The sequence below is a fragment of the Mastomys coucha genome, unplaced genomic scaffold (genome assembly GCF_008632895.1).
Source record: "Mastomys coucha isolate ucsf_1 unplaced genomic scaffold, UCSF_Mcou_1 pScaffold22, whole genome shotgun sequence".
In the NCBI taxonomy this organism is placed as follows: Eukaryota; Metazoa; Chordata; class Mammalia; order Rodentia; family Muridae; genus Mastomys; species Mastomys coucha.
The window spans coordinates 186991265-187007719 of record NW_022196905.1 but is presented as its reverse complement, the minus strand read 5'-3'; the positions used below and the strand labels follow the sequence as shown (position 1 = coordinate 187007719).

The 16455-nt window shown below is 41.8% G+C and overlaps 1 protein-coding gene across 1 annotated transcript in view; it reads left to right on the top strand.

The window, feature by feature from the left end:
• The window catches only part of Primpol (primase and DNA directed polymerase), a 42195-nt gene that overhangs the window by 13046 nt on the left and 12694 nt on the right, over positions 1 to 16455 (top strand). The window contains exons 5-8 of the mRNA XM_031339725.1: positions 3320 to 3467; positions 11443 to 11673; positions 12389 to 12551; positions 14816 to 14904. Of these exons, the coding sequence (XP_031195585.1) occupies positions 3320 to 3467; positions 11443 to 11673; positions 12389 to 12551; positions 14816 to 14904 (631 nt within the window). The remainder of the gene's footprint in view (positions 1 to 3319; positions 3468 to 11442; positions 11674 to 12388; positions 12552 to 14815; positions 14905 to 16455) is intronic.

Sequence of the window (16455 nt, the reverse complement as noted above, 5' to 3'; positions counted from 1 at the left end):
GGAAAACATTGTAGAAATCTAACTTCAAGTTGCATAACAATTTTATTTAACATGTTTACTATTTGATAGTGCAGTTCATGTTAGTATTGTTTTAATAACTCCATAATATTGAAATCTTAGCTTCTTTGCATGTAACCATGTTATAGTCTAGTAAATATGCTTTCAGTCTGATAAAGATTTACTTAGGTTAGCTATTTGTTGCTTTCTTTTTACATTTTAGTGTTATTTGTTTTTTGGGTTTTGGCATGCATGTGTCACGGTTCACATGTAGATATGAGAGGAGAACTTGCTGGACTTCATTCTCTCCTTCTACCATGTAGGTCTAGGGTGTCAAACATGTGCCACCAGGTGCCTTTATTCACTGAGCCATTTTGCTGGCCAAAGCAAGGTTTCATGTAGCCCCAAAGGGCTCCCAGCTCACTATGTAGCCATGGAAAACCCCGAACCTCTGATCCTTCTGCCCCTACCTCCCAATTAAGTGCTTAGATTACAGGTGTGCACCACCACACCCAACAAATTCGATTATTTCTTATCTTTAAATTAACAGTTAATAAATAACATTTTAATAATAACTGGCTATACTGTTGTACTTTTGGGTACTGATACATTTTAGTAAAGCTGCTCCTACCAATTAGAATGAATTCTGGTGCTAATGCATTTTGTCATTAATGCAGATTGCTTAAGTAATCATGTGTTGTTAACCTCCAAGTTCTATAGTGTAGTTGCATAAATAACTATAATTCTGTTTACAGTTTAACTTGGGAAATATAATTTAGGAATGGTTGATTACTAAAACTCAAGAGCCACTAAATGTATTCTCTGTGACTTCAAAACACAGAATTCTATTCAAATACCCAAAGCTCTTCAGAGTGCCAGGCTCTTTACATGGCTATAGGAATGGAATGGTGAGCCGTTCTGACTTCATAGACTTCTTAATCTAATAAGGAATAATAAATTAGGATTGACTCAGCTACCATAGGGGAAAAAATCCAATATTTAAGTAGATTAAACAAGACCAGGACATGGCATGACTTTAATCCCAACACTTGGGAGGCAGAGAGAGTCAAGTGGATCTCTGAGTTCAAGGTTAGCCTGGTCTACAGAGCAAGTCCTAGGACAGCCATGGCTACACAGAGAGACCCTGTCTTAAAAAACAAAAACAAAACAAGAGCATAAAAATAAACAAACAGCCAGGCTGTGGTGGCACACGCCTTTAATCCCAGCACTTGAGAGGCAGATGCAGGCGGATTTCTGAGTTCGAGGCCAGCCTGGTCTACAAAGTGAGTTCCAGGACAGCCAGGGCTATACAGAGAAACCCTGTCTCAAAAAACCAAAATAAATAAATAAATAAAATAAACAAACAAAAACTATCTTAAGGAAGATAGAAACTTACCTATTGCTCATATAATATTCAATGTGATTCTATTATATTAAAAATTAAGTGCTTTATTTTTCCCAAATTATTACCTTACTTATATTGTCTAAGTTTGTTTGTACTACTGCCTACATAAGTAGAAAATGGGACCAGCCAGGACGTGCTCCCTGTCTGTAATACAAAGGAAACAGATATCAAAATAATGATATAAATCCGTGTTAAACTGCAGCTATGTAAGTACTTAAAAGAACTATCCAGGAGTAATTTGACATCGAGGGAGGCTGCTAAGAATGTGAGAATTTACTAAAGAGAGGTAAGGTCAGATGGTGGAAATCTAGTAAAATGAAAACATCAGTAGCAGGTGGAATTTATTTTAGCAACATCTCTGCTCATTGCATGCGTCCTCACATGGTAGCTAGTACTTCATTTGCAGATGAGAAGATTGACAGTGACAGGGAGAAGCGGTTCTTCATGATGCTCTGTAGGAAAGGCTTTAAGTGCTTCTCTGTGTGAAACACTGCACTCACTCCTTAGTCTTCTTTTCTCATTAGAGGTGGGTGATACTTCTATCCCTGCCTCACAGCGGAGGAGTGCCAGGACCCATCTGAGCAGAGCCAGCGGTGGGGCCAGTAAGTGGCAGAGCCAAAACTCAAACTTAGTGTTCTTTCAAACCAAATCTTGGGCTCCTGAGCCATGTGCTTTCAGGCTGTATCCTTAGACATAGATTTAGATTCAAAAGGAGTGAGAGATTTTCTAAGAATGAAAGTTATAACAGAACTAGAACTAGAAACTGTAACTCACAGCTACTCTGCTCACTAGTGTTTCGTCAGTTGGACACTAGCCAGAGTTATTTGGGGGAAATTTTTAATTTGAGATTTGAGAGAAACTATGGGCCATTTTCTTGCTTTAATGATTGATGTGCATGGGCCCAGCTCACTGTGGGGACATGCCACCTGTGGGCAGGTGGTCCTGGATGGTATAAGAGCAAGCCCTGAGGAGGAAGCCAATGGCAGCATTTCTGTGTTGCTTCTGCATCAGTTCCTGCCTTCAGATTCCTACCTTGAGTTCTGCCCTGAGTTCCTTACATGATGTACTGCAAGCCATAAACTGAATAAACCCTTTCCTCCCTGAGTTGTTTTTGGTCATGATGTTTTACAATAGAAACCGTAAGAGAAGCTAGTGTTTTAGGAGGAACTTAGAAAGCTGCTTTTTATTATGGTTTTAGAGAAGGTTAATATATAAAGTGCTTGACTTTTGACTTTTAGGAGTCTTCTTCAATCCTGAGAGTCTATGACTTCTTTTAAATGTGTTTGGGTGTTTTGCCTACATGTATGTCTGTGCATTATATGTTAGCCTGGTACCTACAAAGGCCTGAAGAAGGAATTGGATTCCCTAGAACTGGAGTTACTTATGGTTGGTGAGCTACCATGTAGGTGTTGAGAATCAAACCTAGGTTCTTTGAAAGAGTAGCAGATGCTTTTAACTACTGAACTATCCTTCCAGTCCTAAGAGAAATGTTATTTTTAGTTATTATTTTTTGCAATTTTATGTGTCTGGATGTTTTGCCTGCATACATGTGTGTGTATCAAAGGCATGTCTGGTGCCCAGAAGACAGAAGAGGCTATTGGAGATCCCATAATGAAGTTACCCATTGTTGTGAGCTGCCATGTGGGTATTTGGAATTCAAACCAGGACTTCCGGGAGAGTGGACAATGCTCCTAAACCCCGAGCCATCTTTCCGGGGCCCTACCTACAACTTTTTAAATATAAATTCATATAATAATTTTAAGTGATGTATTTAAACTTAAAAGTAAATTGGTAATGTTGCTATATTGTAAATGTTCTGGTGATGACTCATCTATTTTGTAACGATGTATTTGTATATTTGTACTGGTGACAGAGAAATCTAAAATCTAAACCATATATTATTTTGCTTGTTTTTAGCATGTCTGTAAATCACTTGAGGAGTCTTACAATGTTCACTGCTCAGCTGAAGATGTTTTCAACCTGGATTCCAGCACCGAAGAAAAATTTAGCCGACACCTAATATTTCAGCTCCATGATGTGGCATTTAAAGATAATAGTCATGTTGGTGAGTACTTTTTAAAAAATCCTAATTATACTAAAAACTTGTATTTTCCTGCTTCTCTTGAAATTTTCTAGGTATTTCGTAGCCTTTATGGTTGCTTGCCTATTCTGAAAAGATGAAGTGGGTTCTCATGAGTGGCGTGAGCTCTTGACCTGTGTCTCTCAGTTAGTCTCACCTACTCACTGATATTGTGGTATTGGTGCCTCTCACTCAGGTGTTGGGATGACCATGAACGTCCCGATCCTGGTTTCTGTTCCAACAGGATTCATGTCAGCTTTCTGGAGAAGTCGTAAGAGGCCTTATCTGTGATGCCTAATATCTGTGCTTGTGACCTTTGCTTCAGCCTTAAAGAAGCCTTGCTGTGTGGGCTTGGGCCCTAGATCATATCATGAAGGGCTCTTATCCCAGAAGAACTTTAGAACTACAATGATAGCTGGTGCATAAACCTGAAAACGTAAGCAGAGTAATTGCCATAGGACAAATGAAGGAAGTGAGTCCCAAGAAAATGAAAATAGGTCAACTGGGAATACCTAACTCTCAGGTCTAAAGAAAGGCTAGCATCCCTAGTGCTCATCAGAGCCTTAGGCTTAAGGCTTAGGCTTAATGATGGCTCACATTCTTGTAACCAGCAGTCTGTTTCAGCTCTTTGAGTGTCTTGTAACTTCACAGCCACCTAGAATAAAGGTGTGAGCATAGTCATTAAGGGACTTGCCTAGAGCTCTGAAGCCAAGTGTTGGGTCACAGTGAGCTAGTGCTGTTCTTATCTCCCCACCGTCAGTTGGCTTAGCCTTCTGTCACTTCCTCTCATCCTTATATGTTACCAACTGCAGGCTTGAAGCTTGAACCTGTATTCACTCTACCATCATCAACTTTTGTGGTCATCCAAAGCTTCAATTATTATCACTATTGATTTTATATTAGCCTAGATTGTTCCAGACACCAGATTCCTGCAACTTCCCACCAGTATTTCCACTCAGACATTTCAAACTCAACATGTCCTTCCAAGCTTCGTATCTTTCCCTAAGAACTTGTTCCTTCTCCTGTGTGATAGTGTCGGTCCCCAGGAAGGAGAGGGGTGGATGTGTCCATGACAGGCCCAAGTACCTGAGACAGTCCAAGCTTTCTGGTGTGTGCATGTGTGTGTGTATATATATATGTGCATGCAAGTATTGCACACATGTGCATGTGAGCATGTATGTGCATGTGTGTGGTATCAGTCATCACTGTCCAGTTTACATGTTGGTGTAATCTTCAACCACTGTAGATCTTTCCACCTGCACTGTGCCTCAGACTTCAGGGGCCATTCTTTGCCTTCAGAGAAAGTGCATCCACTTTAACTTGCACAGTGAGGCTCACTGGGTTCTAACCTCATCCCTCTACTCCATCCTTAACTTAGTTCCCACTACGGCATGTTTCTCTAATGCTCGGGCCTTTTTACTTTTGTTGCTGCTATCTGAGCTCTAGTTCAGATGGCCTATGGAGACTCACCTTCTCAGGTCAGCTGAGAAGCTGTCCTGTCACTCTAACCCTGAGGTTTAAAAGGCTGGTATTCTTCTGGGTTGCAGTGTCCAGTGCTACTATATGAAAGCACTTACCACTTCTTAGGGTAGTTTCCTGTTTTTTTATTGCCATTCTATGTAGCACTTGTACATGCATGCATATGCACATGTGTGTATGCATCTGTGTGTGTGTGGTGTAAACATATGTTCACATGTGTGTACAGGCCAGAGGTAGCATGAGGATGTCTTCTTCAATTACTTTCCCACCTTATTGTTTTAAGGCAGAATCTCTTTTTTTTTTTTTGGTTTTTTCGAGACAGTGTTTCTCTATATAGCTCTGGCTATCCTGGAACTCTGTAGACCAGGCTGGCCTTGAACTCAGAAATCCTCCTGCCTCTGCCTCCCAAGTGCTGGGATCAAAGGTGTGTGCCACCACTGCCCAGCCAGAATCTCTTCTTAACCTGAACATTGCCATTTCAACTAGGCTGGCTGGCTGGCAAGGCCCTGGTATCTGCCTGATGCCAAGCACTTGCCTTGGCTTGGTTGGGGTCCTAAGGAAGGGGTGTTTGGGAGTGGAGAAAGAAATGACTCGAAGTCAATCTTGGGTACAAACTGACATCTCTGTGCTCTGCTAGATCTGGCTCTCCAGACAGCTGGAGATAGCTCACCTCTTGCAGACCAAAGCCTAGTCTGTTATTTACTTATCAGTTCAATCATCCACCCAGGCTCTCTTTTGATTATCCTAGGAATCAGCATTTTATGATCTTTGCCTCTTGATTCTTAGAAAAGACAGCAAATACATTTTTTTTTTAAACATAGCGAATGAACTCAGAGAGCTGCTTGCAGACAATAAGCTAACTGGGTGGGATCTTGCTCTGACATCATGATTCTGTGAGATTCCTGGAGGGACCCTCACACTTAAATCCTGGAAGTGACAACCCCACGTACTACCAAGACACGGACTTGATATAATCTGCAAGGGGCTTTTTATTCCAGCTAGCTGGGTCGAGACTCATATCCCTTGCAGGAGTAGAGGAGTTTGGCCCCGAGCAAGGTCTTAGGCAGCTTTTTACTTCTGTGCAGTTGCTGGGGCAAAAGGGAAGACTGGAGTAAGGAGAAGGTGCTGGCTCGTGCTAGGGTCCAGGGGCAGGCTAGCCACCTAGCAATTGTTTTGGGCCAGGTTGTTTCTAGGTTCTCGGGCCAGGTCATCTCTGTTCTCTTGTTTCTGGGTTCTTGGGAACTAGCCTCCCGCTGAGTCTAACCAATGGCTAAGTTTCTACAGTACAGCTTGAAAACTTAATCTTACAGTTCCCAACAAGCCTGGACCTAAACTCATGCTCTCCCAGGCTGATCTTGAACTCAGAAATCTATCTGCCTTTGTAAGCATAAGCAATACACTTAGCTGGGTGGGATCTTACCCTGCAATAACCACTCCCCAAATCTCTTTTATCTCCTTCCTTAATATCTTTCTGACAAGCTGGCTCATAGAGCAGCTGCATCTATTCTTTTAGGTCCTTGAAACTCCTCATATAATTCATATTGCATACTTATATTTTCCATAGTTGAGAAATCATGCAGCATCTAGGCAGGCATGGTGTAGGAGGAGCTGAGAGTTCTACATCTTCATCTGAAGGATGCTGGTGGAAGATTCTCTTCCAAGCAGCTAGGGTGAAGGTCTCAAGCCCACACCCACAGTGACACACCTACTCCAACAAGGCCACACCTAATAATGCCACTCCCTGGGCCCAGCGAATACAAACCATCACACATGCATTCTTTTTTGTTGTTGTTAGCACTTGTACTGGCTGGTTTTGTGTATCAACTTGACACAGGCTGGAGTTATCACAGAGAAGGGAGCTTCAGTTGGGGAAGTGCCTCCATGAGATCTAGCTGTGGGGCATTTTCTCAATTAGTGATCAAGGGGGTAGGGCCCCTGGTGGGTAGTGCCATCCCTGGGCTGGAAGTCTTAGGTTCTATAAGAAAGCAGGCTGAGCAAGCCAAGGGAAGCAAGCCAGTAAGGAACATCTCTCCATGGCCTCTGCATCAGCTCCTGCTTCCTGACCTGCTTGAGTTCCAGTCCTGACTTCCTCTGGTGATGAACAGCAATGTGGAAATAAGCTGAATAAACCCTTTCCTCCCCAACTTGCTTCTTGGTCATGATGTTTGTGTAGGAATAGAAACCCTGACTAAGACAGCACTTTATTTTTTTATTAGATATTTTCTTTATTTACATGTCATATGACATCTCCTTTCCCAGTTTCCCCTTCGAAAAAAAAGAAAAAATAAATAAAGAAAAATAAAGAAAAAACCAACAAAAATGAAAACAACAACAACAAAAAAACCCTGTTCCCTCCCCTCTCCCCCTGCTCACCAACCCACCCTCTCCTGCTTCCTGGCCCTACCATTCCCCTACACTGGGGCATAGAACCTTCACAGGGCCAAGGGCCTTTCCTCCCATTGATGACTGACTTGGCCATCCTCCACACATGCATTCTTTTTTTTTTTTTTTTTTTTTTAGACAGGGTTTCTCTGTGTAGACAGGGTTTCTCTGTAGCTATCCTAGAACTCACTCTAAACCAGGCTGGCCTCAAACTCAGAAATCTGCCTGCCTCTGCCTCCCAAGTGCTGGGATTAAAGGCGTGTGCCACCACCGCCCGGCCTACACATGCATTCTTGAACTCTCAGAGTTCTTTCCCACGTGAAGGTCATTACCATTTGCTGAGGACATTAGACACACCCTTGCCTCCCAAGTTTATGCTGCTTCTGATTATCATGGAGTCATTAACCTTGGCTGGGAGAATATCTCTTGAAGAAGGCCATAAATTATATATCTTATTATACAAAAAAGCTTCACATCTAGCAACCATTAACATTGGAGGCCCACACCTCAGTGTTCTAGGGGGATGGGAACTGTGTCACATGATTCTTCTCTCCAGTACCAAAGTTACAGCATTGCTTGGCCTTTTCCTGTGTTCTTTTGGCATCTGAACTCAGGGCCTCAGGCTGATGCTGCAGATGCTATCTTTATGTAGAGAGACATCTGCCCAGTTGTACTTAAGCTCCCCTCCCTCTCTCCCTCCCTTCTTTCCTCTCTCCCTCTCTCCCTTCCTTCTTCCTTCCTTCCTTCCTTTATTTCTTTCTCTGTCTCTTTCTTTTGTTTTTGGTTTTTCTCTGTCCTAGAACTCACTCTATAGACCAGGCTGGCCTCGAACTTCAGAGATCTACCTGTTTCGGCCTCCCGAGTGCTGGGATTAAAGGGGTGTGTCAGCACCCCCTGGCTACTTAATGTTTAATTACAGGAACTATTGTTTATTCTTGTTTTCAGGGTTTTGCGTATATTAATACTATTAATACTCCTTAGAATATTAACAGTAATAAACAGAAGTGGGCATTTAATAACTTTGCTGAATGAGTGCACTAGTGGTAAGCAGAGTATGAAAACAGTCCTGAGGAGGACCTTCCTGTGATCCCTGTCTGCACACCACACTTTGCTCTCTGGCTGCTCCCTGAAAGGCTGAATGTTGAGAGTCTAGCTAGAGAAGAGCTAGCTGCTAGTAACTAGCAGTCTCGGCTACAGATATCTTCAGAAAGCAGGTCATATTTGGCCTGAAATTGGGTAGAATGTCAGCATAGAGACGAGAGTAAGACAGCCTTTACTGTCACCAGGCATAGCCACAGTAAGAACTCAGTCACACTGGACAAATAGGTTATCATCCAAGACTGTCCCTACAGTCAGAATGCAGAGTCAGGGCATACAAATCAGTCTAGTCTACGTCTCCACCTCATTTCCCTTTTCTTGGTGTTCCTCCTGATAACACTTCAAGTTCCTGTTACTAGCCTTGCAGAAAGAGGAACTGAGTCAAATGGAAGAGGTGACAGAACATTCTCTGTACTGAACTCTCCTGCCACAGATGAGAGAAGAGAAGGACAGGCTGGATGGGTGCCCTCATACTTCCGTGTTAGCCCCTGCCAAGGCTCAAAGGCCTAGCCGCCCGCACTGCCCAGGCAACCATTTCTGCAGTCCAGTTCTCACTCTTCCTGTTGTTTGGGCCAGGTATATAGAATTAGACATTTTCAGGAAAGTCAGCTTTATTGATTCATGTTTATATTGTTTCATAGTCTTTGATATCTTGTTAACCAGGGTTGGTTGCTTGCTCATCTTCATTCCAAAAATAATCAAATTTAAATGTTCCTGCAAATGCTTTTGCTTTCATTTTAATGTTCTAATGTTTATTTATTTACATACTTTGTGTGTGTGTGTGTGTGTGTGTGTGTGTGTATGTGTGTGTGTGTGTGAATCTATACCACATGAGGGCTTGAGGCCATAAGCAAGTGTCAAGTCCCTAGAAGCTGGAATTACAGTAGTTGTGAGCTGCTTAACATGGGTATTGAGAACTGAATCTGGTCCTCTGGAAAATCAGAAGCACTCTCAACTGCTGAGCCATCTCTCTAGCCTATATTTTATTTGTTTTGAGACAGTCTTGCTATGTAGCAGAGCTGACCTAAAACTGCTTCCTGATTCTGTTTCCTGAGAGCTGGGATAACATGCATGTGCCACCATATTCTGTTCCAATTTCTTTTAACATGCTAAACATCAAGGCGGTGCAGGCCTGTAGTCCTAGGATTAGGGAGGCATACGCCTGATGATCACAAGTTCCAGGGCATCCCGGCCTGTATAGCACAACCGTGCCTCAGAAAAGCAAAAGGAAATTGTATTTGTTTCTCTGCATAAAAAAATCTTATTCAGAGAAAGAAGATTTTGATTATAGAGCATATTATAACTTAAATATATATAAAATCTTTATATATCTATAGGATATACATATATAAAGCCTTTCTAATATATAAAAGTGGTAAATAAGCCCAAATTTACATTTATAGAGAAATTTTTCTTACATTGTTTTTTGTATGCAGTATTATATGTAAAACAACTTAATAACTGAATTATGCTTGCTTTTGTGATATAAATAGTACATGTGAATATAAAGAAGTTCAGTTATCTCACCATTTTTTTCACAGTGCATGTAGAACAGACTCTCACGGCAGATGTTGAAGTACAAAATATATGAATTGCTTTAATTCCAGATTTTAGCTCTAAAGCCATAGTTCATCTTGTAACCCATTTGAGGGTGCTAGGTGGTTGGCAGCAGCCTTGAGACTACCAAAATGAGGGTTCTTGGGGCATGTGTGGCTGCTGAAGGAGAGAGAATAAGCCCATTAGACTCTGCCAAGCTGCTGATTCCTGTGGGGAGAGGTGGCAGGCGCTTGGTGTGCCTCCCTGTCTCTGCATTTGGTGACCTCTTCTTCAGTCACTGGCTAGAAACCCTTCTCCTCCATTTGCAGTCGTGAAAGTGGACATTTCTGCTGATAGCAGGTTGGGCTCAAGTCCATACTAGCAACATGGTGTGCTTACAACTGGCACCCTCTCATGCGAATAGGAGCTGAGAAAATAAATGGTTACACACATGAAAGGATGGCTGAGGAAAGCCTTTTTTTTTTTTTTTTAAAGTGTCACTCCCTTTCTGTAGTGATTAATTTGTAGATGGAATATCTGGTTCCAAGTCTGTACTGGCCAATCATGGTTTTTCCTTGTTTTTGTCTTTTGTATTTATTTATTTTGGCTATCAAAGACAGTGTGGCATCACTCCTTTCTGATATTTGAGAGAGGGTAAACATAAGGAACATAAGTCCATTTTTTGTTAATGTCCAGGTTTGCAGTTTTAGAGACTCAAGATACAAAATCTGGCACATTAGAGAGTTAAAGTCCTACAGAGTTCATGTTCCAGTTTTCTCGTGGGTTTTTTTGTGTTTTTTTTTTTTTGTTTTTTATGGATATTTTCCTTTTTTACATTTCAAATGTTTTCCCCTTTCCAGGTCTCCCCTTTGGAAACCCTCTATCCCATCCCCATTCCCCCTGCCCCATTCCCCTACCCACCCACCCATTCCTGCCTTTCCTGCCCTGGCATTCCCCTACACTGGGGGATAGAGCACTATTAGGCCCAAAGGCCTCTCCTCCCACTGATGTCTAACAAGGCCATCCTCTGCCACATATGTGGTCGGAGCCATGAGTTCCTCCATGTGTACTCTTTGGTTGGTGGTCCAGTCCTCGGGAGCTCTGGGGGGTCTGACCCGTTGACATTGTTGCTCCCTCCATGGGGCTGCAAACCCCCTTAGCTCCTTCAGTCCCTTCTCCAACTCCTCAGTCAGGGACCCCGAGCTCAGTCTAATGGCTGGCTGCAAGCATCTACCTCTGTATTTTTCAGGCTCTGGCAGAGCCTCTCAGGGGACAGCCATATCAAGCTCCTGTTAGTCAGCACTTGCTGGTATCCACAATAGTGTCACTGTATATGGGATAGATCCCCAGGTGGGGCGGTCTCTGGATGACCTCTGAGGAAAGGCTTTATTTCATAAATAGACACTAAGTTATAGTCTATAGAAAATATGAGTTAGACTGTAATCTTAATACTTTTTCTCCTTAGGTAATTTTGTGAGAAAAATTTTGCAGCCTGCTCTTCACTTAATTGCCAAGGATGATGAAGATAAACTCCCAGAGGCAGTGGGCCATGAAGCCTCCTGGTTTTCTGTTACACTGTTAAAAGAGATTTCAGAGGCCTGGGAGAAGCTGGAGTTGCCTAACCAGTGTGACCCTGATCTTTCATTTTTAGTTGTGAAAAATCACATAGGAGAAAAATGTCTTTTTGTGGATCTAGGTAAGTAACGTTGGCATTGTTGACTGCCCTGGTTCCTTTGTGAAAGGCAAGTCCTTACCTACTTGGGCTATGCCCAGGTTCTGTCATCCACTTGGAATAGATTGCTGCTTCCTGAGTGATGACGTAAAGGTTCATCTTTTACTTTGATTATCTAGTCGCCACAGCACATTTGTTGGAAATGACTGTCCCTCCCCACAGTTCAGCAGTACACTTCACCGTCTCCAGAGTCTCTATGTATTTCAGCCTCTGGGCTATTCTGTGATTCACTCTGGCTATCATTTCCTGGCTGGTACTGCACATGATAGGTTCCCCCATTCATGTAGTGTTCTCTCATTTCTTGCCAGGGTTTAAAATTTTCTGGATAGCAGTCTTATATATAATTCATTAGACTTGTTATAGGCACTCTGTTTTTTCCTGGTGCCTCCCTTTCTCTGGGGTCTTGTGTCACTTGGCAGCTCTCAATCAATACTTTTATTTCTGGCACTTTGTCCCACTCTTCCGTTTGCTTTCCTTTGCATAGCTGCTCCAGAATCATTGTTAGCAATCTGCATGTGGCCTTCCATCCTAATGTCAGGTTATATCAATTTATACATTGCTTTAATTTTAATATGGGAAATTCATCTTTTCTAGCAATTTTGCAGAACAATAATATCTTCCGACTATAAAACAAATCATGGAAACATGCATTAATTTTTAAAATTAATTTTTGTTGTAGGAGTGTATACAAAAAACAGAAACTTTCGACTGTATCAATCATCCAAAATAGGAAAGTGTGTATCTTTGGAGGTTGCTGAAGATAACAGATTTATTCCAAAACAGTCAGGAGATATTTCTGAGGAAAACCAATATTTCCTGTCTTCCCTGGTGAGCAACGTCAGGTCTGTAGAACCAGAATCAACCCATCATATATAATATAGCTAAATGTAAATGTATAAACTGATTCTACATTAAGAAAAAAAGTTTGTTTTTAAAAGTGTCTTTCTCTATATCTGAAAAATAATAGCAAGAAATGTTTCTAACCATTTAATTGCTTATGTGTAATGCATTTTCCAGTTATTCTAAAATCACTACTTTATAAAGGAGAAAAAGTGCTATTTATATTGTATTTAAAAGTATACTACTTCTATAGTCTCATTTTCTTTCCACATATACATATATTCATTTGGACCATTCATAACCCACTGTTCTAGTCACTATGTCTTGCCATGAGTATAGCTCAGCCATAGATCTCTTGCCTGGAATACTCAGTGCCCTGTATTTGATCTTCTGCACCAAGCCCCAGAAAATAAGTTTTAATTAGGATCATTACTCATATGGTTTTGTCACCTGACTTTGTTCTGTTTAACATCATATCATGAATATTTGCCAAGCTAATAGTTTGTCAGCAGTTATGAATAACACAGTTAGCACTATAAGATTTGTACTATAATGGAATCTTTATTATCAGGTCTGTTGTCGCAGGTTAGGTTTCTGTTACCTTTACCAGACTGGCAGTTACATCAGAATGTGGCTAGTAGGCCCACCCCTCTCTGTAAGTCTAGCACTTGAGAGGTGGACATGGAAAGACAAGGAGTTCAAGATCATCATTCACTACATAAGTTCAAGGCCAGCAGGGGTCCATGAGATCATGTGGTAAGCCTTCATCAACCTGCCCCCCACTCAAAACCAGCAAACACAAGCAAATCCCTACAAAAAAAAAGTAGCTAAAAACTGACTAAACCATGTTAACATGCTATGCTGTTTCTTCTGTTTACTTTCCTCAAAAGTTTTTGTTTTGGGGTTTTGTTTTGGTTTGGGATCTTTTTGGTTTTGGGGGTTTGTTTGCTTGTTTGTTTTTGACAGAGACTCACTGTGTAGCCCTGGTGGGCCTGGAATTCACTATATAAGCCAAGCTGGCCTCAAATTTACAGAAATCTACCTGCCTCTGCATCTTCCCAAAAGTTTTTAAGGAGTTTCAATAGAAATTAACTTTAAGAATAAATATTAAGCTGGGTGTGGTGGTGCAGAACTTTAGTCCCAGCACACTGGAGACAGAGGCAGGCAGATCTCTGAATTTGAGGCCATCATAGCCAGGGCTATCAAAGAAACCCTGGCTCAATATAATTAAATGTTAAAGGTATGTTACCATAGGAAAGGTTGTATATAGTTGGAATTCCACAACAGCCAGGGCTATCAGAGAAATTCTGGCTCAACATAGATTAATTACTTACTTACTTAATTAATGTTTAGGATATGTTTCTATAGGGAAAGCTGTGTGTAGTGGGAAGATAGATAGAGCCCCACCCCTATACATCTCTATTCCTCAGAAGTGAGATGAAAGACTTTTAAAGTGTAAATACTGTCCTTCCAGGGTTGTTGAATTAAGTTTAGGACATTCACATAACGCATCCACAGCAGTGGCCAGCATGCACTGGAGGTGCAGGGTCTGCGCCTGTGTGAGTGCAGTAGTGCCCAGAGGGCCTCAGCCTTCCACCGCAGCAACCTTTTAACACACTTCCTTGTGTCATGGTGGCCACACCATCAAAGTATTTTGTGGCTACTTCATAACTAGAATTTGATACTGTCATGAATCATAATGTAAATATCTGATATGCAGGATCTCTACTGTGTGACTCCTCTAAAGGGTCATATGTCCCCAGAGAGGGCACTACTCCCACGTTGAGAACCACTGGAGTCCTGCATAGTTTCAGTGAAGCCTCCCCTGCACCTTGCAGAGCCTCTTTGCACTTTGCTTAGTGATGTTGGGCATCACTCTTCCAGAGCCGAGAGCCCTTCTCCCTGGTTGTCAGTGTAAATTTCAGTCACACCTCCTTGTGCTTACATTATTTTTACTTTTTCTCTTTTGTTATTCATGGTTTTAAATCCTAGCAGAAAGTCCAAAGGTCTGTGTGTTTGGAAGTAGAACTATACTTTCAATCATTTCCTAGAGTCCTTGGATTACTCCATGAAGTGTTTAAACAGTCCCCAATGACTGTTTAAAAGAAACTATTTTATTAATTGGCAAGTTATAATCTCATTTTTATGTGTTTTGTAGTAGGACTGGTGCTTGGGCTGTAACAGTAGAGCAGCGTGGAGCTGGCTCCTCTCTCTAGTCATGCTTCTTCAACTCTAACAGTGTATTTTATTTCTTTATGCACTTTAGATTCTCAGACACTTTGCGAATTCTCACATGCGACCCATCTCAGACTAAAAGAAAGCGGGCTAAGTATTTTAACAGTACTGGCACTCCAGGTAACTTTAAACAATTGCACATTAAAATCGAGGGTTCTAAAATCTACTTTGCCTTAAAAGTCTTAAATCTTAAGTACTCATATCTGCTAGTCATATAAAAACTAATTCTAGGATTCTAACCAGGTTGGAATACTTATAAAAGTATAGGTGCTTATTAATTAAAATACCTGATTTTCATTCTGTGCTAGGAATATATATTCCTTAAGGAATACATAAATATTCTATATTACTTAAAGAATATACAAATAATATATTTTATATAAAACAAGCACATTAAAATATGACTAATCTTTCACCCCTTTTTTATTAGATATTTTCTTTATTTACATTTCAAATGATATCTCCTCTCCAGCTTCCCCTCCAAAAAAAAAAAAACAAACCCTGTTCTGCTTCTCCCTCCCCCTGCTCACCAACTCACCCTCTCCCACATCCTGGCTAGTTAGTTCATATTGTTGGTTTCTCGAGGTAGGGTTTCTCTGTGTAGCCCTGGCTGTCCTGGAATTCACTCTGTAGACCAGGCTGGCCTCAAACTCAGAAATCCACCTGCCTCTACCTCCCAAGTGCTGGGATTAAAGGTATGTGTCACCACTGCTCGGCTCACCCTATTTTTCTTTAAAGTACTTTGTGTGATGGATGTTTTGGCTGCATGTTTGTCTGTGCACCATGTGCATGTCTGAAGCCTACGGAGGCCAGAAGCAGCCGCTAAACTCTCTCTCTCCAGCCCCTCCTTCACCCTTTGTTCATAATCAAAGACAGGCAGCTTGATGAGATGGCTAAGCAGGTAAAAGCATTTGCCACCAAGGGTGACAACCCAAACTCAGTCCACAGGGCCCACATGAAAGTCAAGAACCACACAGGAACTCTACCAGCCCAGTAACTCAGGTTCCTTCCAGTCTGTCTGGGCTGGGGTCCAGAGCAGACCTTGGGCACAAACTCTGCAGCCAGTCCCACAACACCCAGAGGAAGCTCCACTCCCAAGCGCTCTGACACACCCAGGATCACAGGATCCCAGAATCACAGGACCATGGAGACAGCTTGACTCTGAGGAGTTCTGACACAACCAGGATCGCAGGAAGGACAGGCTCCAGTCAAATTTAGCAAGGGCAGGTAGCACTAGAGTTAACCAGATGGCGGGGCGGGGGTGGGGGGGGCAAGCGTAAGAAAATAAGTGAGAGTTTTGCTGGGTATAGTAGCCTGGGCTGGCATTTGTGTTCTTGTAGGGTCTGTATGACATCTGCCCAGGATGTTCTAGCTTTCATAGTCTCTGATGAGAAGTCTGGTGTAATTCTGATAGGCCTACCTTTCTATGTTACTTGCCTTTTTTCCCTTACTGTTTTTAAAATTCTCTCTCCTCCCATCACAAACCAAGGGCACTTGCCATCATCAGAACCCAATTCTCCCACCATAGCAAGTCCTGGACACACCATCACACAGGAAAAGAAAGATTCAGATATAAAATCACTTATCATGATGATGATACAGTACCTTAAGAAAGACATAAATAGCACCTTCAAAGAAATACAGGAGAACACAGGTAAAGAGCTAGAAGCT